Source organism: Eumetopias jubatus, unplaced genomic scaffold, assembly GCF_037043125.1.
Source record: "Eumetopias jubatus isolate StellerSeaLion01/CBP00866 unplaced genomic scaffold, mEumJub1_p1.0 scaffold_8, whole genome shotgun sequence".
In the NCBI taxonomy this organism is placed as follows: Eukaryota; Metazoa; Chordata; class Mammalia; order Carnivora; family Otariidae; genus Eumetopias; species Eumetopias jubatus.
In genome coordinates this window covers 138,144,966-138,165,935 of record NW_028274814.1, presented here as the reverse complement: position 1 = coordinate 138,165,935, position 20,970 = coordinate 138,144,966, and the positions used below count along the sequence as shown (strand labels likewise).

Sequence of the window (20,970 nt, the reverse complement as noted above, 5' to 3'; positions counted from 1 at the left end):
TTTGTGTTAATGTGTCTTTTTTCCTTAAAGATTTATTTATTTATTTATTTTAGAGAGAGAGCAGGGGGAGGGGCGGAGGGAGAAGGAGAGAGAATCCTCAAGCAGACTCCCCACTCAGGGGGCTCGATCTCACAACCCTGAGATCATCATCCAAGTCGAAACCAAGAGTCGGACGCTCAACCAACTGAGCCACCCAGGCGCCCCTTAATGTGTCTTTTGTAAGCAGCATATAAGTGGCATTTTTAAAGTCGGTCTGTGGAGAGAGAGGTAAGGAAGCAAATACAGCAAAATATTAATTGGAAAATCTAGGTAGTAGCGTATGCATCTATACTGTACAATTCTGTCTCTTTTTCTGTGTTTGGAAATTTTTATAGTAAAATGTTGAGACAAAAAGAAACAAAACAAACCCAGGCCCTCGGGGGAGAGAGAGAGAGAGAGAGAGAGAGAGAGAGAGAGAGAGAGAGAGAGTGTGTGTGTGTGTGTGTGTGTGTGTGTGTGTGTGTGTGTGTGACTGTAAGGGGCCATGACTTGACTCAGAGGAGAGTCATAGAGAGGCCCCACACTTGGACCCTGGCTCTGCCTTCCAGCCAGCGCTAAGGCGTAAGCTCTCTTCTCCTGTTTTCTCTTGGCAGGAGGGTGATCGTGGCGTCCAGCGGGGTCAGGGCTGTGGAAGTAACCTGCCCAGTGCCTGGCCTGGGCGGGTCCTTCAATGGCTGGTTTCACTTTCCCCGCCTGAGAACCACGGGGAATGTGTTGTGCTTCTGGCCACCAGCAGAGGGCGCACGGAAAGCAAGCGCGTGCCCGAAATTTCCAAGCCTAACCTTCCTCTTGGAACATTTGTTATGATGCAAAATTCAGAGAGTTAAAGCATGCCTCTCCACACTGGGCCCGTGATTCCGGGCCTATAATGTGTTATTAGCGGCTGCAGCGGCCTCTGAGCGCTATCTGCCCGTGGCTACCAGCCCACGTGTGACTCTATCCTGGGCTCCTTTGCAAGATCTACTTCTTTATCTGTATGTCTCCCACTTTATCTCCCTGTTCAAGCTTAGGAGGAGTGACAATATGGATGCGCGATCTCTCCTCCATCACCAGTACCCTCCTCAAAGTGTGGCTTGTTCAGCCTGGCCACCAATGTTCCTAATGGGATTGTCCTAGGAGGTAATGGGACCAGGTGCCCTCTGCATTCTGCCCGTTATGGGTTGAATTGTGTTCCCCCAGAAAGATATGTTGGAGTCCTAAACTCCAGTAACTCAGATGTGACCTTATTTGGAAATAAGGTCATTGTAGATAGAATTAGTTAAGATAAGGTCACCGGGGTGGGCCCTAGTCCAATATGACTGGCTTCCTTATAAAAAGAGGGAATTTGGATACGGATGGGCACATCTGGAGAATGCCATGTAGAGACAAAGGCATAGGTCAGGGTGAGGCATCGATAAGCCAAGGAACCCTAAAAGTCGCCAGCAAACCGTTAGAAGCTGCGGAGCCCTCGGAAGGAACCAGCCCTGCCAACACCTTGATCTCTGGCGTCCAGACTGTGAAGTAGTAGAAATGTCTGTGGCTTAAGCCCCCCAGTCTGTGGTACTTTGTTATGGCAGCCCCAGGAAACGATGGGGTGTACCATCACCGTCAATCACTCAGGAGTGCGTGCTCCATTCGGGATGGCCAGCAGCCGTGGCGAGGGGGTGAATCACAGGGGGTGCACTTGATTTGGATGGATCTGGAGGCCTCCTCCCCCGGCAGGAGGAGCATAGTCAACGTGGGTCTGTTGGAATTGCCCCACTGCCTAACGGGGACATCCTAGGGGCAATCTGAGCCAGTAGACCGCTCATTCCTCCGCCTGCCAAGGAGAACACCTCGGGCCCCATAGACTTGTAGTGAAGAAGCTCATCCACAAGAGGCACTAGTGAGATCCCGCATCAATGGACTTGCATGTCCCCCACTCCCCGGCGTAAGATCACAATTCCTATTTCAGCCCCGGCACCTGCAGGAGCCCCCCGCCCCCGCCCTGCCCCGCCTCGCCCTGGGGGTGGCAGCATTACTAGGCGAACTCTGGGTGCTAACTATGAACATTGGCTCAAATGCTTTGCCATTCTGGGAGCCCGCGTGAGCCTGGATTGGCCAGGAGACGGGGACGCGTGTCTTCAAAGTCAGCCTCTCTTCTGGCAGCCCCACCGCTGCTGGGCCCCTCTTTGGAAGCATGCACCCCGGATCCTGCTACTCCGTGGCCCACAGCTCCTCAGGAGCTCTCCCGGTTGAAGTCCACAGGATCCTCTCCTTCCACCCCAGCCCGTGCGGTGCCCCAGGCCGTCTGCATGCTGCGCTCCACAGATAACGTGCCTTTGTGTGTGCCCGGCTCGAGAGTCCCAAGAGCAGGAGGTAAACGGCTTTGCTGAAGCCGCTCTTGCTTTGGGGGGCTGCTAGCGGAGCCAGGGGAGCGAGGCGTTTGAGAGCCAGGCTCCCGGGGCTCAACCCCAGGCCCATCACTGCCCGTCAGTGTGACCGTGGGCAAGTCCCTTATCGTGTCTATACCTCGGGCTCCTCTCCTGAACAGGTGAGTCATAAAGATACCCACCACTGGCTGCGTGAGGGTCAGACACGTAGTGAGCGCTCGTGTTAGCCTTCACAGCAGGCTCACTGGGGGCTCAGTGAGATGCAGGCCCCCTCAAACGCCACTCTCTCTGGGATGGTCCTTCGCAGGGCTGCTTCTGCTCCATCCCTGCCCCCACGGCCCCCACGGCCACTCCGGGGACTCTCTCGGAGCGGAGCTGGACAGAGACTAATGCTCCTCATACACGTGCAAGGGAGAGAGAGGTTCCATGCCTGTTAGTCCGCAGGAGAAAATGAGATGGGGACTTCTGAAACATGGAGTGGATTTCTTTTAATACATGTGACTCTTCACAGCTACTGCATCTTACGCATAAACGGTTTCTCTTTCTTTAGCGACTTTGTGTATTAAATTGTGTGAAATAATCTTCAGTGGGTTGATTTGTACAGACTTCCTCCATATATTTTTTCCTGATAATAAAACAAGGAGAAAAAAACAATCAGCAAAGGCCTGGTTTCCTAAATATTTTTTTTAAATCTATATCTATCTATCTATACATATATATATACATACATGTATACATTTATACACTATACACGCATATATATACACGTATACGCTACACACACACATATATACATACGCTACACACACACATTCACGTATACACTACACACACATATTCATATACACACTACACACACATACATGCACGTGTACACTGCACACACACATACACGTACACACTATACACACACATATATGATTTGTACACTACACACACATCCATGCATGTGTACACTACACACACATTTATATACTACGTATATAGCGTGGCTATGAAGACATCTGTTCACCCCATCTGGCTCCCCTCAGATCGTCTCTACTGATCCTCTGGGGCCCCCAACAGAAGTGACTGGCCCAGAGTGGACCCACCGGCAAACAGACACCTGATTGCAGAACATACCGGTGGGTCTCTGCCAAGTTCAAGCCAAGAGCTTGATGAACAGACAGGTAAATATGTAAATAATGTGTTTTTTAACAACAAGTTCACCGACGGATCTGCATTTGATGTTTTCTGTAGGCGGAACTGCGAACAGCTCCTGGAGCCTGTCAGTACGGCCAAGAGACTCCAGCTGGCCCTGGGCAGCCCGGAAGGCCCCTCGCTGCCCTGGGTAGCTGCCGTCGTCCTCCCACCGCGTCCGGGCCACAGAGCCTCCTAGGAAGAGCCCTCCGACTCCCCCAGGTTCACCCAGTGCCCTCTCCTGGGGCTCCCGTCCCCTCTGTGTACTCCATCACCAGCCCCATGGCCGAGCCACTGGGGGTCACTAGTGTCCCCACGAGCACCTCCCAGAGTGGGTCATCTGGCCAGTGCCGGGACCAGTGGTTTCCAAGCACTTAATTTCTGGCCTGTGGCTCTCGGCCCTTCTCCCCCTCCTGTTTGAATTCTATACCAGGGGGCTGTGCCGCCCAAGCCACGGCTGCTAGGGGGCCCCCAGGGAGATCCACGGCACGGGCGCTGGGCCTCTGGGTGGGAAAGACTCGGGGAGGGCGGGCTCACACTGCCTGCTCTGACCCTCCCCACGACTCAGCTGGATCTCCGCTCCTACGTGCTGCCTGCTCCCCGCCCGAGCCCTCCCGCCTCCCCCGGGCCCCTTCACCCAGGCCCTCACTGCGCACGCTGCTCCTTGGCCAGGCCGAGGTTGCTGCAGTCCAGAGCCCTGCGCAGGTCTCGCTGCTGGCGTTGCTGCCACCGCTCCCTGAGCAGAGCGGCGCGTGCCGTCTGTATACTCCGACGGTCCCAGTCCATGTCTCCCTGCCGCTCTTCCTCCTGAAGCCTCTGGAGGGAGGAGAGGTGACTCACCACCACCTGTCCCCAGACCCAGAAGAGATCCAGGGGATCATCTAGGAGAATCGGCCTCTCCTCTTACAGCTAGGGAAACTGAGGCTTGGGGGGGGGGCAGGTAGGTGAGCAACATCGTGCGGGAAATCAGAGGAGACCACCCCCACCTGCCATCATTCCGGGTGGCCCAGGTGCTTCCCACACTTTGAAGGTGTCAGCTGGCCCTCTGAGGCCTGCAGGGACAGCAGCAGCCAGCCCAGGGCTCTGGAGGCAGGGCCTCCCACCCCGGATGCCACCAGTGGGGCGTGCTGCCGAGCACTGGGATCACCCGGTCGCTTCTAGAACATACGGAAGCGACAGCCCCACCCGACAACGGGCTCATGATCTTGGGGGTGAATTTCTGCATCTCAGCTCATTCCCCATTGCCTTCCAGACCCTCTATAAAAACCACTGAGCCTTCGAAGAGGCAACTGGATTAATGCAGAGGGAAGGGGCCACTCCCTGAAACCTGAGTAGTTTTATCAGCCAACCTGAGTATAAATTAACCTTGTCAGCTCACCCTTCTACAGGCAAAAGGAAGCAAAAGCAGGTGGGGCTGGGTCTGAGGACGAGTACGCCTCCTTCCATTCCATGGGTTCCAGGGCAGGGTTCCCGGCCACCCGATGAGCAGGGCTAGAGTGTCCAGTGGCCCCGCAGTCCGGGGTCAGCAGGCCACCAGGCACAGACGGGCTGGCAGAGGCCCTGGCCCCCTACCCAGGGACTAAGCCGAGGCTAGCATCTGGTTTTGTCACCTACAGGGTGAGTCATTTTGCCTGTCTAAACCTCAGTTTCCTTTCCTGTAAAATGAGGCTGCTCACAGCTGCCCTGAGCCATGACACAAGATGCTTTCATGAAGAACAGAGAAGGCCATGGGGACATACTTGCCCCGGACTCAGAGACAGGCAATCTAACTATTCTTTGCATGATCTCCATTTTCCAAACTGTCTCCCTACCTGAAAGAGGCGCAGGAGGGAAGGGCACCAGGGGGCATACAAGGGTGCGGGGCAGGGGAGTATTTATGAGTGGTGAGACCTATCGTAGGCGTTTTTCCCCTTTGTGTTTTTCTGTCTTAATTTTCTACAAAGATGCTGCAGCTTTCCGGACAGATGGTCAACCTTCCCTGCCAGACAGTTGAGCTGAAACGCAGGAGGGAAGGACAGAGCAGGGCCTTGCAAGGGGGACCAACGTTCCCTGCATCTGATGCCAACTTCGGGGCTCTTCCCACATTGGGCTACTTCCCCGCCTCAGCCCCAGCTACCCCCCATTCCCGATGCCACACACTTGACCTTCTGGGCCTGGAGGAGAGCAGGCAGGGGAGACGTCCCACCTGCTCCTCATTCCCTGAGCCAGGCTGCTGCCCCTCCCCCTGTACTCGCCTGACCGCGGCACCTTCCACCCCACCTGAGGTGGTCAATGCAGGCCTGGGGCAGCCCCGCCCACCTTGCAGGCCTGAGAACTTTCCTTTCGCTGGCTTCTCAGCCAGTCCCTCTCCTCTCCAAAGACCTAGAGCCAACCCATCAGCTGTCACCCCCTGGGCACAACCTACCAGTGACCCTCGAACTCCAACGGACATCAGAACCCCTGGGGAACTTTCCTAGCCACAGACTCTGCGCCCCGCTCCAGGGTTTCTGGTTCCGGAGGTCTGGGGTGGGGCCTGAGAATCTGCATTTCTCCCAAGTTCCTAGGCAATGCGGCTGCTGCTGGTCCAGAGACCGCACTTTGAGGGCTTCTGCCCCCACCTTGTCATCACCAAGAATGCCAGCCTCCCTAGGGTCACCACCTTCAAGGGTCCTAATTCCCACCATTCTGACCCGCCTCTTCCACCCGCTCTCCGGTCCCCTGATTTCAACAGTTATTCCATCCCTCACCCCACGCCGGGCCCTCCTACCCACTGACCGCACACTTCCTAGTCCCGGCACCCGTTGCGACCTCATGTCCCTCCTTGCTCGGCCCAGCCTCCCTGGCTGACACCCCCTGGCAGACGCCCTCGGTGCCCTTGAAACTCTCACTTGGTCAGACTTGCGGGCAGGCCCTGAGCATGGACCCCTTACAGCTGAGCGTGGCCAGGGCACATGACCATGCTCACTGGGGATACTTCAAGTTCATGACCTTCAGCCTCCAGGGGGCCCCCGGCTCTGCCTGGCCATCCCGCCCTCTTCCCCTAGGCCGTTCCTTTCCGCCTCTCCTAGATGACCATTAGCACCCCGTTCTCCGTCCCCAGACCCCCAACTGGACCCCCTCCCCCTCAGCTGCTGGCCTCCCTTCCTGTTTCCCCAGGAAATAGGGGCTCCACACGCTGCCCCACCAACACGCCCCACGCCCATGGCCAGGGATGATCAGCCTGGGCTCCTACCCACTGTAAGCCTCAGCTAGTGCAGCCAGGGCCTCATGCGTCTGCCACCCGGGCCACGGGCTCCAGCAAGTCCCTGCTGGTGTCAGTGTCCCCTCTACTGTGTTGTCCTCGTGGAGTGACAAGTGTGCTGTTATTTCTATAATCAGAAAGCCAAACACCTTTCTGACGGGGACCCCGTGTCCCCACAGCTACCACCCCCTTCCCCTGCGCCCTTTAGAGCAAAACACTTTGGAAGGGTTGTCTGCACCTCTGGTCTCCACTTCCTTCCTGCCTGTGACCTTCTGTGTCCCCCGCCCCTCCTCCAGGGATGCTCCAGAGAGAGGTGCCAGGGACCGCCACCTGGATTCAGCATTCAGCCAGCAGCCCAGTGGCACTGTCTGATCCAGGGGCTCCCCTGCTGGGCCCCTCCTCCTTCCCTGGCTTCCCCTTCTCCAGCCCCTTCATTCTTCCTAAACGATGGTGGGGGTGTGGGCTGTCCCATGACTCAGTCCTCAGACCCCTTCTGTCTTCACTCACTTCCTGCGTGACCTTAGCCAGGTTCACTGCCTTAAACGCTGTCTGTGTGGCCCTATCTCTCTGCCTATATCTCCAGCCCGGACCTCGTTCTGAACTCCAGCTGCTGGCTTTACTGGGACGTCATGGCAGAAAATATTACTTGTCTACCGGTAGCCATTTTTTCTTTCTTCCTTAATAAAACAACTGCCAGCACCTTACAGCCTGGAATAAACACTACATTTCCCGATCTTCTTTACAATTTGGGGCAACCCTGTGACTAAGTGTTATCCAAGGGAATTTAAGTGGAAGTGTCCCATGAAACTTTTGGGAAGTGTCCTTAGAGTGTTCTTCCTCATTCCTTCTTCCTGCTAGATGGTATATGTGCTGCCGAAGCGAGCACTCTTCCTGCTAGATGGAATATGCATGCGATGGCTGGAGCTCAAGCAGCCAGCTTGCACTAGGAAGTGGGAGCCAGATGCCAAGGATGGCAAAACATTAGTCAATGACCATGGAGTTGCCATACCAGCCCTGGACTATCTTCCTAAGGATTTGGTCTCCATGCAAGAGACAAGTTCTATTTTATTTAAGATGCTGTTAGTCAGGGTTGTCTGCCATGATCAGGCACAGAATCCTAACAGATATAGATGTCTAATAGGCACTGCACATATAACATATCCAAAGTTGCACTTGTGACTTCTACTCCAGTTACCAACCTGCTCCTCCCACCATCATCCTATCTCAGTAAACGCCAGCTCCATCCTTCTCACTGCTCAGGCCGGAAGGCCTGGAGTAATCCTTACCTCCTCTGGGTCTCATATGCCACATCCAACCCTTCAACCAATCGTGTTTTCTCTACTTTCAGAATAGATCCAGAATCCGATCATGTCTCAGCACCCTCGCTGCCAGTGCCCTGGACCCAGCCAGCACCATCTCTCACCTCGACCACTGCAACAGCCTCCCCAGTGACCCCTCTCCCCCCACACCCCAGTGCAGTTCTTCCTCAACACAGCTGCGAGAGGGATCCTGCTAAACGTAAGTCAGAGCATGTCACTCCTCTGCTCAAAACCCTCCAGAGCTTCCCATCAGTCACAGAAAAAGCCAAGTCTTCCCCATGGACTGCCAGGACCTTGACCTTCCACCACCCAGACCTCCTCTGTCCCTGTCCTCACTCCACCCCCAGCCACCTGGCTCCTCACTTCTCCCGGAACAGGTTGAGCTGGTCCTGCCTCAAGGCCTTTGCCCTGGAATCTCACCCTGCCTGGTGGTCATTCCCCAGATATTTGCATGGCTCGATCCCTCCCCTTCTTCAAGTCTTTGTTCCAGCATCACTTCCTAGTCTCCTGGTGACCCCCCTCAAGCCCCAAATCCTCCATCCCCTTGGCCCAGCCTTACGTCCACCCAAGCACATCACCCATGTGTGGGGTTATTTGACTCTCGTCTTCCCCTGCCCCCCCACCCAGAACAGAAACCCCTTGAGGGCCTCTTCTAGGGACAAGCGCGGCAGCAGCTATAACCCGATGCTGGAGGAAGGCAGCAGGAGGGTGGCCCAGGGCTACGTGTGCGAGCTCTGGGGGGGGGGGGGGGGCACCAGCTTCTCCTGGACTTGCTGCTTCTGAACCAGGCGGATCTGCTCCAGCTGCTCCTGTGTCATGCCCTTCCAGCGATCAGGGACCACGCGGTGGGGCCCAAAGGAGCTGGCTGCCTGGTGCGGGTTCTCCGAGAGCAGGTCCCCACGCAGCAGGTTGGAGATCTCAGCCAGGTTGTCTTCTTGTTCCTGTTTTTTCTCTCGAATTTTCCTTTCCAGCGACTCGGTGGCCTGCACAGGGGAAGACATTAAGGAAGATGCCCTGAGTGACCCCATGGGGATTGAGGCACAGGTGGGCACATCTCCCTGGGAGCCCTTGACTTGGAAGGGTTTGCTGAAGTGCACGGGGGGCAGGTGGGGTGGGGGCAGAAGACTCATCAGGCATGGAGGTGGGGGGGCCCTTGGACCCAGACTGCCTTGATGATGATGGGCATGTGGGCTGGGCTGAGGGAATCCCCACCTGTTGGTTGTGTGGGTAAAAACTGCAGGTGTTTGCGCTAATTTGCGAAAGCAGGGAGCCATCTCCCCAGGTTAGGCCACCGTCTCCCATTGGCTTGGCCTCACTCACCTCAGGGCAAGGCTCTGTGCCCCTCCCAGTGGCCCCGGTCACCCTTGGATTGCTATAGGCCACAAAGAACCCCCAACAGAGTGGTTCACCACAGTGGTGACTTCTTTTTTTTTTTTTTAAGATTTATTTATTTTAGAGAGAGAGCATGCATGCACAAGCAGGAGGCAGAGGGAGAGAGAGAATTTCATGCAGACTCACCACTGAGTATGGAGCCCGATGTGGAGCTTGATCCCAGGACCCTGAGATCATGACCCGAGCCGAAATCAAGAGTTGGACACTCAACCGACTAAGCTGCCCAGGCACCCCAAGACTGAGATTTGGGAAGTGTTTCCCACCCATGCCAACATGAGTTAGCCCACTCCTGACTGGCATAGGTGGGTGTCATCATTATCCCCACTCTGCAGATGACAAAACTGAGGCACTTGGCTGGCTTTTCCAAGGCGGCAGACAAGAGCCTGGTCTTGTGCCTGCACAGCTGGGCTCCGGGGCCTGCCTCTAACCCTGACACCACAACACACGTCTAACAAAAGGAGCAGGCCTCACGTCCCCAAGGGAGACTCTCCAATGTGTGCATCCTCTGCTGAATTGGACTGACCTGCTTCAAATTGCTCTTGAGGACAATTATGTAGACCTTTGTATTAATATTCCAGGCTAACGGACAAAGCCTATTTCTAGTCAGGAACTGAGCTGCAGAAGCCACAGGTGGCTTTCCCCCGAACAGGGGGCGTTTTCCATGGTGTCGCCTCACAGTGTGCACATGAGGAGTTGGGGGACCCAAGAGTGCCAGCACGTTGCAGGTGCTCACTAAAAATGTCACTGAACGAATAAATACATCAACTAGTGCAGCAACATGGTTTCCAGAAAACAAAACAAAAACAGTCCCCAGCAAGAGGGCTAATAAGTAACCTGTTGAGAGAACTGAGAGAGTAAAGAATGGATGAGCAGTCACAGTACACTGAGAATCAAGAGCCCCATCCGCCAGGAATTCTCTGCAGGGCTGGGAGCAAATGACCTCTGCTCTTAGGCATTGTCTGCAAAATGAAGGGCAAGGACCAGGTGATGTCTAGGATCTCCTGCAGGCTGCTGTTGTGACCTGGGCTCCAGGGGCCTTAGTCTGTCCTTGGGCTGCGCCCCCCCAAGCCTGGCAGTGCGCCCTCCTCAGGCCTCCACAACCCCTCCTTCCTGCCCCACTGAAAACCAACATTCTCTCTGGTCTCGGATCCGGCCTCTCCAGGATTTTTGGATGACATAAATGTCCCACCCGCAGGACATTTTTGAGCTTGTGTCTCCAATATCTTTAGTTCACAGTGTGATACTATTAGACCATACAAATAGCATGTACTTCATAATACACACACACACACACACACACACACACACACACACACACACTAACATAGGGATTAAAAATGATGTGGTTAAAAATAAATACTGGAGGCAGGATTCTCCGATTCCCTTCCCACTCTCTGGTGCATCATCTGCTCATCTTCACAGACCATAGTTCTGGTCAACCAGCTCGTGGGCTAAATGAATCCGGGGTGGCCTCTATCCCATCCAGGAAGTATAATCGCTTTTGAAAAGAAAATCTGGGGGAGGGGCATCTAATTAACAAAAGGAATAGGGAACAGGGAATGGCCAGGCGAGGAGGAGTGTTTGGAAGGAGGCCCTACAGAGTTTAGAGAGGAGGGAGGTGTCAGGAGCCGCCAGGAGTTTGTGTCAATCATCGCCATAGTAATTGCTCCTGTTAATGAGCACCTGTGGACCTGTTCTTGGTAAGGACCAGAGCTCTGAGAGGTGATAGAGAGGAAGTGAAACCACAACAAGGTGTCAGAGCAGTGCTAGGTGGCACCTGTTTAGGTAGATGTCATAGTCCTCGGTATTGGAGAAGACTCTGAGGTTTAGAGGGTCAACTGAGACCTCACCCCCCCACCCCAGGCTCACATGACTAGTTTTGTTGAATTTCACACCCTGATTCAGCGCTCAGGAGCAGGGACTGGGTCCATTCATCTCTGTAATTGGGCAGCCCTGGCAGGGCTCTGTTGGGGTGTGGTGTGAGCCGGTGAAGGGCTGAGCCTGGGCACAGGAGCCTGGAGCACCCCGGGGGAAGTGGCTCTGTGCGTGTCCTCACCCCCGAGACAGAGCCTGGGGTGTACCTGGCTCTTGTTGAATTCTTTCACAGCTGTGCACACTGCCTTTCTGGTGGCGCTTTCCAGATTCTGTAAATGCTTAGCTCTTTCATCAAACTGCAGCCTTGTCTTCAAGTAGAGGTCCTCTGAAAAGGAGGCAAAACGCAGTCAAACCTTGTGTGCCCATCCCGAGCTCCTTCCCAGGCACACGGAGCATCTCTTCTTACCCTGCCCTCATCCACAGAGCAGGGGATTCAGGTAAAGCTCTTGGGTGCAGGCACGGGGTGTTAGCATTACCACTGGGGATTGCTGATGTTGGCTGCGGTCCTGGGCCAGGGCACTGATCGGTCATCCTCACAATGGGCAAGGGAGCTCCGCCAGGGGGAGCTGAGGATTTTATTCCCTCGCCAGTGGGAAGCCACTGGAGGGTTTTAAGCTGGAATGGAGGGAGTGGGGGTGACACTGTCCAGCTTGACACTGTTTTAAAAAGTAGCGCTCTGACTGCTATGTTGAGACTAGACTGGAGGGGACAAGAAAGAAAATGAAGGGCAATTAGAAAGCCCTCGGCGTGGTCCCTCCAGGTGAAAAAAAGGTGGTGGCTTGGATAACCATGGTGACAGCAGGGTTGGGAGGAATGGACAGTTCCAAATACACACAGGAGGTAGAAGGATGGAAGTTAAGGGTGGCCTGGAGACAAGAGTGGCTCAAGGAGGACTCCCAGGTTTGTGGCTTGACTAGGGACGGAAGTGTCATTCACCGGAGGGAGGAGGGTGGAGGGAGGAGCAGAGCCAGAGAGAAATTCAGGGTTACTTTCCAGAATGTTCTGAGGTGCCTGGGGAGATGTCCAGGGGGCAGTTCAAGGAGCAAGACCAATGCTGAGATAAAAGCTCTCAGCCGGACGTGGAAACCTGGGAAGTGGGTGAGATTTTTTAAAGGCCTATGAATGCATTTTTCAACAGGTATCTATGTGCCAAGAATTAAAGATAGAGCAGTGAAAAAAACAGACAAAATCTCCTGCTTCCATTGAGCTTGGGATAGGTTACTGGGGAGAGGGATGACAAATACATCACAGTACAGTATGTCAGTAATCAGTGCTATGGAGAAGTGGATAAGGGAGCGTGGGGATGGGGAAGGGTACAGGGTTGCCACTTAAAATAGTGGTCGGGGGAGACCTCTCTGAGAAGATGGCATTTCAGCAAAGAACTGTAGAAGGATACAGGGCAGGCTACGCAGATATACAGGGAAATGTTTCCAGGCAGCGGAAACAGTTGGTGCAAAGGCCCTGAGGCAGAAGGGAGTCTGACACACTTAACATTCTAAGTGAGGAAGCCAGGGTGGCAAGGGTGGGACGAATGAAAGGCAGTGTGGTAGGAGATCAGTCCAGACAGTGAAAACCTTATTGGTCCTTGAAATGAATCTGTTTTTTATTCTGAGCGAAATGAGAAGCTATTGGAAGGTTTTGAGCCAAAGACCTAGCTTAATTTTTTGCAGGTTCATTCTGGTCGCTGGATTGAGAAGAGATTACAGAGGGACAAGGGCAGAAGCAGGGAGACCACTTAGAGGCTATTGCAATAATCCCACTGAGTGATGTTGATAGCTTGGTCCAGGATGGTCATGGTGGAGCTGGAGGGAGGCAGTTGCAGTTTGAGATGGTTTGCTGCTGGACTGGATGTGGCATTTGGGAGAAAGGAAGGAACCAAGGTGCCTTGGGGTTGGGGCCTGAGCAACTCAAACAGTGGAGTTCCCACTGACAGAGGTGGAAGGTCAACTTGGGGGGGAAGGTCAGTGTGTCTTGTATTGACTTTGATGATTTATTAGACACCTAAGAGCAGACAGACGTCGGGAGGTGACTGGATGTATGCATCTGAATTCAGGGAAGAGTCCAGGCTGGAGACGTAAATATGGGGAACGATGGCCTGTGGGTGGTATTTAAACCCACGAGACAAGCTAAGGTCACCGAGAGAACAAGCGTGGTTGAGAGAGGAGGGGTGCAGAGGGCCCCGGTGAGCAACGGCGTCTGGAGGTTTGGAAAGAGAGGAGAAAATAGCAAAGGGCCTGGGGAGGAGCATGGGGCTGAGGGTGTGTCCTGGAAGCCAGTGGAAGAGAGTGTTCCCAGGAGGAGGGGGTAATCCACGCCGGCAGAGGCTGCAGATGAAGGAGAGGTCTGAAAACCAAGCTTGGGTGGGGCAGCGTGGAGGTCCTGGTGACGGCGGCCAGGCAGGTTCGGGGCAGGGCGAGGGCAGAAGGCTGGGCGGGGGGGAGGGGGGGGGCATCTGGGGAGACATCACTCCTGGAGAGCAGAATGTGAGAAGAGAGGAGAAGGGAAGAGGGGAGGGGAGGGGAGGGGTGCTGGGAGGAGGGCGAGCTGCCCAGGGAGGCTGCAGGGAAACCACCAGAGAGGCAAGGCTGGGGTTGGGGGAGTTGGGAGGGTGTGAGGGGGCCTCACTCCCTGTCACAGCTCGTTTGGTCTTCACCAAAGCCCTTCTGTGTCCTGTCACCCCCCCCCCCCCGGCACGTGCACGAGAGCCGTGACACCGTCCTCTCCATTACAGCGTCTTCCTGGCACGAGAAGTCGCCAGAGATCAGAAGCTGCTGGAAGTCCACACGCAGGGGCACTGGTAAAGCAGAAATGTTGGCCACAGGAGTGCCAGCAGGATGGGCTGGCCTTGCAGCGCCCTCCAGGAGAGAGGCTGTTTCCTGCCTTGGAGGCTCTGTCAGAGAGGATCCCTGGGCCCAGAGGGTCCTGGTGAGGACATGTGACCAGGGTGCCCTTGGCCACACCCCTCAGACCCTATAGGGACATCTAGCACAGCCCTGAGACGACCCGGCTGCACCCGTGTATTCCCTAATGTCTCCCCAGCAGACTGTGAGCACTCCGAGGGCAGGGTGCATTCCGAGGTACTGTGCGCCCCAGCATCCCGCGGGAGCCCAGGCTCAGAGTGCAAGCTCAGAGTCGGTCTCCTGCACAACTGACATGTGACTGAAGACATTCAAATCCTAGAACGCAGGCTGACTTTGGCCAACACAGCACATTAGTAGGACTTAAGAGACAAAAATGTAGCGGGGGAAAAGACCAGGGGGCCGATGTGTTGAAGAAAGTACTGAGACCAGTTTGTCCTTCTTGCTGCATTACCTGCACATCTCTGGTGGGCGCGGGCTTTCTCCCACTCCCTCTGCTGTTGCAAGGACCATTCTCTGTTTTGTTCCTCCTGGAATTTCTTCCTCTCGCAGAAGTTTAAATCCTCTCCCATGAATCTCTGCATTCCTGATACTGTATTCCGAATATCATTATCTGACTGCCTAGCTGGAAGATCTTTCCTAAGGGCTAGGGGGTCTGATAGGTCAAATTCACGGCGTGTTTCTGGCCTCTGGAAGTGCTGCTGGAAGTCATTGATGGCTTTACAGAGGCTTCTCTTATCTCGCCTTTCCCGGCCTTCCAATATGCATGTGATTTTGTCATTTTGCCTCATTTCAGCAGCTGGAAGGAATAGAGCATATCCGTAAGATTAAGGTTAGGAGAAAAAATAAATTTGAATCCGCTTTAAAAAATTAGAATTAGTATTCTGAATATATAAAGAGTCCCTACAAATCAGTTTTAAAAAACCAAACAGGGACGCCTGGGTGGCGCAGTTGGTTAAGCAACCGACTCTAGATTTCAGCTCGGGTCGTGACTGATCACGATGCAAGTCAGGCTCTGTGCTCCATGTGAAGCCTGTTTAAGGTTCTCCCTCTCCCTCTGCCCCTGCCCCTCCTCATGCATGCACTCTCTCAAAACAAAACAAAACAACGCACCAAACAACCAAAGCAAAAATAGGCCAAGAATAGGATCAGGCAAATCACTATAAAGAAACCTGAATGATCAAAAGGCTTCTGAAAAGATGACTGGCCTTACAAGATGGGAACCATCTGATAAATTGGCAAAATATTTAAAATGTTAATAATAGCATATATTAGTAAGGACATTAGTAAGGATAGTAAGGAAACAAGACTTCTCATTCACTGCCTGGGAGAATGCAGCTTGGTACACTTATAACTTTGGAAAGCAATTTGCCAATAAATATCCCATAAAATTGAAAACATGCACACCCAATGACCTACCATTTCTACTTCTAGGTATCTCTCGCCTATGTACACTAGGGACATGATACATGGATAGTCATTGCAGCATTGTTTGGAAAAAATCTAAATCAGCCATTGGTAGGGGAATGAATAAAGAAATTGTGGTTAATTCATATAACAAAATATCATAAGATAATTAAAATGAACATTCTACATGTAGATCACTGATTAATTTTTTAAAGATTTTATTTATTTATTTGTCAGAGAGAGAGAGAGCACAAGCAGGGGAAGCTGCAGGCAGAGGGAGAAGCAGACTCCCTGCCAAGCAAGGAGCCCAACTCGGGACTCCATCCCAGGACCTGGAGATCATGATCTGAGCCAAAGGCAGATGCTTAACTGACTGAGCCACCCAGGCATCCCTAATTTTATTTTATTTTTTTTAAGATTTTATTTATTTGAGAGAGAGAGAGAGAGAGAGACACTGTGCAAGTGGGGCGGGGGGGCAGAGGGAGAGGAAGAGAAGCAGACTCCCTGTTTAGCGAGGAGCCAAAATCAAGAGTCGGTCACTGAACTGACTGAGCCACCCGGGCGCCCCATGACTGATTAATTTTAAAAAATATGTTGAATAAAAAAAGTTGCAAAAGGATCCATTCAATGTATTTATGTAAGATGTAGGTGAAATTTTAAAACACCCACACAAAATTGTATCTTAAAACACACACAAAAGTTTTTATATCATCATGAATATGTATATAAATAGTACAATATTACAAGAAACCTGCATGGAAATGATGTGCCTGTCTGAGCAGGGAGGGAGAGGGAAGATGAGGTGGGGCAGAGCTCTATCTGTCTCTAAGTATACACACACATATGTGGGGTTTATATGTATTTATGTATATATTTAAACATTTATACATTTTTATATATACATTATAGCATTGATGTATCTATAACTATAGATACACATACATACATACATATACAGAATTTAATTCTCAAAAAGAATTCTTAAAATCAGGTATCTAAAGCCAGTTTGGCAAAATATTAACATCTAATCAGGTAGTAGGTACGTATGTACCTGTCATATTGTTCTTGTAAGTTTGAATAATTTTTAAACATAACATAGAAAAAAGGTGGACTGTTCAGAAACTAGAGAAGAAAATAAACTTCACTCGTATTCTATCATTCCAACATCACCACCGCTTACATTTTGGTATATTTTCTTTCTGTCTTTTTCTAAGCTTATTTTTTTAAAATATATTATGGTAGCCCATGGTATATACAATTTTGCATCCTGCTTTTTTCTATTTAAAAAAAAAATCCTTATAGGGGCGCCTGGGTGGCTCAGTCAGTTGAGCATCTGACTCTTGATATGGGCTCAGGTCATGATCTCGGGGTCATTCGATTGAACCCCCAGTTGGGCTCCACACTGGGCGTGGAGTCTGCTTGAGATTCTCTCCCTCTGCCCCTCCGCCTGTTCTCTCTCTCAAATAAATGAATATGTCTTTTAAAATTTTAAAAATCCTTATGGTGCTTTGAAAAAGATAAGCTGGAATTGTTGCACCTGATGTGGGAAAATGAATTCTATTTGAAATTTTTATCTCAGAGCTACCACGCTATCATATCTAGCTCCGAGTCAGCGCAGGGGTGTGAGTTGGGATTGTGTGTGTGTCATTTAGTGCAAGCAGTGGTCCCCAGGAGAGGGTCTGGAACTTTTGGGCAGAGAATGGTGTGTGTGTAGGGTTTTTCATATCCAGTTTTTAAAGAAAACCAATAAAACGTACATTTACCCTCAAAATATATTTCCTACAACCCACATAGAATTCAATATCTGTTTTCCCTTTAAGAGAGAAAGAATCAGCACATTAAGTTACTTAAACACAAGACACTGTGACATTTTAAGAGGAGGAGGAGTGGGAAAATGACAAGTTTTATGTATTTGAAGACATGAGGACTGGGTCGAGAGGTACACGGCCCTAAACTGCTAGGGAGGCTTCAGGAAATGCTCACCAAAAGTTTCATGTCTAGCTTTTTCAGTTGCTTCTTTTATCTTCTGGTCATGAACCTGAACATCCCAGGCTTCTGCGTCTCCCTAGGAATGGAAAACAAGGGGAGACAAGTTACAGCCAGATAATTTTAGTCCATCGATGACAATCCTACTTACCTTTTTTAAGCCTTGTTCCACTGTTGTCTTAGGTACACTTCAGGTCTTTTCATACCTGGATGCCTTTGCTTATAGTTGGTTCTTCAGCCTGTCCCCAGAGCTTCCTTCTCCCTTTCTCTTAGTCAACAGATACCTTCAGAACACAGCTTAGGCAACACCTCCTCTGGGAAGCCCTCTCTGATTTCCTTTCCTGGCCCCAGTCTGTGCTCCCCTGACACCCTGTGCTCCCCTCCCTCACGGCACTGATTCCACTGCATGTTAATGTGGCCATTTTAATGCTTGCCTCTCCTCTCCTCCATGGGCCACGAACTCTGCAAGGTCGGGCAGGGATTGCCATATTCCCCACTTCCTGGGACCAGCCCAGGCTTGCCACAAAAGAGGAACGCCACCGGCATTTGCCAAGTGGATAGACTGGAAGGAGTCCCTGGCAGCGTAGAAAATCTGGCTCAGAGAAAAGAGACCCACGCTCGGGTCTCTGTTGAGCCACTCAGGGCAGGCAAGCCCCCTCCCTGCCTGCTGCAGGGCTCCATTTGCCTGCCCCGCAGGTGAGAGGGTGCAGTATCGGGTTTGCGAAGGTCCTTCCTGTCCTCAGCAGTCAATACAACGAACCGGTCTTCCCCAGCACAGCTGGTGCTGTTTGCAGCTGTGCCCGCATCAGCTGTTTCACTGCAGGGGTTCGCCTCCGCTGTCCCGCCGCCCGCCTGCCTCGCCACCCCCCTGCACACGCCCTCCCGGTCCGGGGACCTCACCCCGATGATCCTGTTCCTGGCGTTGAAGATCCGTTTCTGCCTGCACAACTCGTTATGCCTCCTCTTGCCCAGAGCCAAGTACTGCTCCAGGTCCCTGGGCTGAGCTAGCGCCATGACTGGAAGTTGCGAAGAAATCCTAGGGGGGTTTTAAGGCATGCGAGATGAAAAAGGAAAAAGACAAAAATAAAACTAGCCGTAGCCTAAGCGAGGCTGGTTCCGCTGCGATACGCGCGGGCTTCGCAAGCTTTTCGTCCGGCTTTCTGCGGCCTCGGCGAGGGCGCGGAGACCGGTTTCCTCGGAGACGTAAACAAACCGGTTGCCTAGGAACAGCGCGGCGCCCGCTGGGCTCCTGCTCTCCTCTCGCGAGACGCCGCGAAGCCCTTCCCGCGCTTTTCCTGCGGGCGTGTGAGGAAGCCGCTTGAGGCGCGGAGGGCGCAGCCATGGGCCACCTGGAGCTGCTGCTCGTGGAGAACTTTAAGTCGTGGCGGGGCCGCCAGGTCATCGGCCCTTTCAGGAGGTTCACCTGCATCATTGGCCCCAATGGCTCCGGTAACTGGGACCCGAACGCCTCTGCCCGCCCCGCTCGTCCAGGCCGCATTTTGCCAAAGGGGACGTGAGGGAGGCCTCGCGTGCGGGACGAGGCCGGTGCTGCCCGCGGGTCTCCGCCAGCCTCACTGCAACCCCGACGCCCCCCGACCCGCCCTAGACCCTCACCCTCTCCTCGGGAGCCTGACCCTCACCCTCTGCCCTCGCCGCCGGGTGCCCAGTCTCGTCCTCCGGCCCCCGGCCCTCTCTCCGCCGCCTGGAGCCCAGCCCCCTGCCCCCGGCCCGCGCCCCAGACCCTGACCGCCCCCCTCTCCCCTCCCCCCGACCCTCCGCCGCCTGGACCCCAGCCCCCGGCCCCCTGCCCCCGGCCCCCGCCCTCCGCGGCCCGCGCCCCAGACCCTAGCCCCCCTCCCCCCTCCCCCCGACCCTCCGCCGCCTGGACCCCAGCCCCCTGCCCCCGGCCCGCGCCCCAGACCCTGACCGCCCCCCTCCCCCCCGACCCTCCGCCGCCTGGACCCCAGCCCCCGGCCCCCGGCCCGCGCCCCAGACCCTGACCGCCCCCCTCCCCCCTCCCCCCGACCCTCCGCCGCCTGGACCCCAGCCCCCGGCCCCCGGCCCCCGGCCCCCGCCCTCCGCGGCCCGCGCCCCAGACCCTAGCCCCCCTCCCCCCTCCCCCCGACCCTCCGCCGCCTGGAGCCCGACTCTCCACCCTCTGCCTGCGCCGCCGGCTGCCCCCCCCCCGCCCCCGTCACCCTCGGCCGCCCGGCCCTCATCCTCACCGCCAGCTGCCCACCCTCGCCCTCTGCCGCCGGCCCCACCCTTTGCTGCCCAGCCCTCCGCCGCCGGGTGCCCACCCACGTCCTCTGCCCAGCCCCCAGCCCTCTGGCACCTGGACGCTGACCTTCGCCCTCCGCCCCCCTGTACTCGGCCCTCCACCGCCAGGTGCCCACCTTGCCCGGCGCTGCTGGGCCACGACCCCCACCCCCACCCCCACCCCCAGGTTTGACTAGGACCCTCCTCTCCTCTGCTCTCTGGCTCCCGGTGCTTTGGGAGTTTCTTCTGCAGCCCTGAGCCCTCGTCACCTCTTGTCATGAGCATGGCTGACATAATTACAAAGCCGGTTCCGGAGTCCAAACTCGGTGGCACTTCAGCACGTGTTTAACTTGGCTCCTTACACAAACGAAGCCCAAGACAGGTCACAAGAAAACAAGACAGAACGGGAGGTGGGAGGTTCACGTGCCCGTCCTGAAGTGAGTCTGCGAGTTCCCGGTTGAGATACGGCCTCGGTCAGGGTCGGTGCTGGGCACTCACCGCCTGTTGCGTTCTAGCAGTGAGGGGTCTCTGCTCCTTTGGAAGATCAGTGGGGCGGAGCCTTCCGCCTCTGCCTTTTTGAAGTGGTCAGACACAGAGGGGCCAGTGTCTGAGAAGTCTGACACTGCTGCAGAAAGCCCCTTTTTGAAGGGATTTAATCAGCCTTAGGCCTTTGCAGGCCGCCCGTGTTTCGGCTGGTCATCAGTTCTGAGTGAGTCATGAGCTGGTGCTGCTCTAGGTAACATCTGGTCTTAGCTGCCATGCTCTTACCGCTACCTCATTGCTTGACACAGGCCCCTGCTTGACAGGGGTGACTCGGTCCTGCTACACCTTTCCTCTCCACCCCCTTCCTTTTCTCATCCAAAGATTAAGGGACAGAGAGAGCTGAAGGAAATAATTGGTCTTAAGGAGCCTAAACAACTGTTTGGATTCAAGGAACCTTCTACACAGGAATTTTGTAATAATAACGGCATTCGTGGAGCTTTTACCAAGTTTCTGGCACCCCTATTTCAGTGCTCACAAGTGGGTGTTATCCCACTTTGTAGTATAGGCGACTGAGGTTCAGAGGGGTCAGATGACTCTTCAAG

General features: G+C 54.0%; 2 protein-coding genes across 2 annotated transcripts in view; one reads left to right on the top strand and one right to left on the bottom strand.

The window, feature by feature from the left end:
* Positions 1-2,928: 2,928 nt before the first annotated feature.
* On the bottom strand, positions 2,929-18,640 carry RIBC2 (RIB43A domain with coiled-coils 2). The gene is made up of 7 exons (XM_028115724.1): positions 18,527-18,640; positions 17,624-17,705; positions 14,688-15,032; positions 11,582-11,700; positions 8,864-9,091; positions 4,219-4,385; positions 2,929-3,015 (listed from the first exon to the last, which is right to left on the bottom strand). The coding sequence occupies exons 1-7, from the start codon at positions 18,638-18,640 to the stop codon at positions 2,937-2,939; spliced, it is 1,134 nt and encodes a 377-aa protein (XP_027971525.1). The 3' UTR covers positions 2,929-2,936.
* A 326-nt stretch (positions 18,641-18,966) lies between these two features.
* Positions 18,967-20,970, top strand: part of SMC1B (structural maintenance of chromosomes 1B) — a 67,894-nt gene continuing 65,890 nt past the window's right edge. Inside the window, exon 1 of the mRNA XM_028115292.2 lies at positions 18,967-19,075. Within this exon, the coding sequence (XP_027971093.1) occupies positions 18,967-19,075 (109 nt within the window). The remainder of the gene's footprint in view (positions 19,076-20,970) is intronic.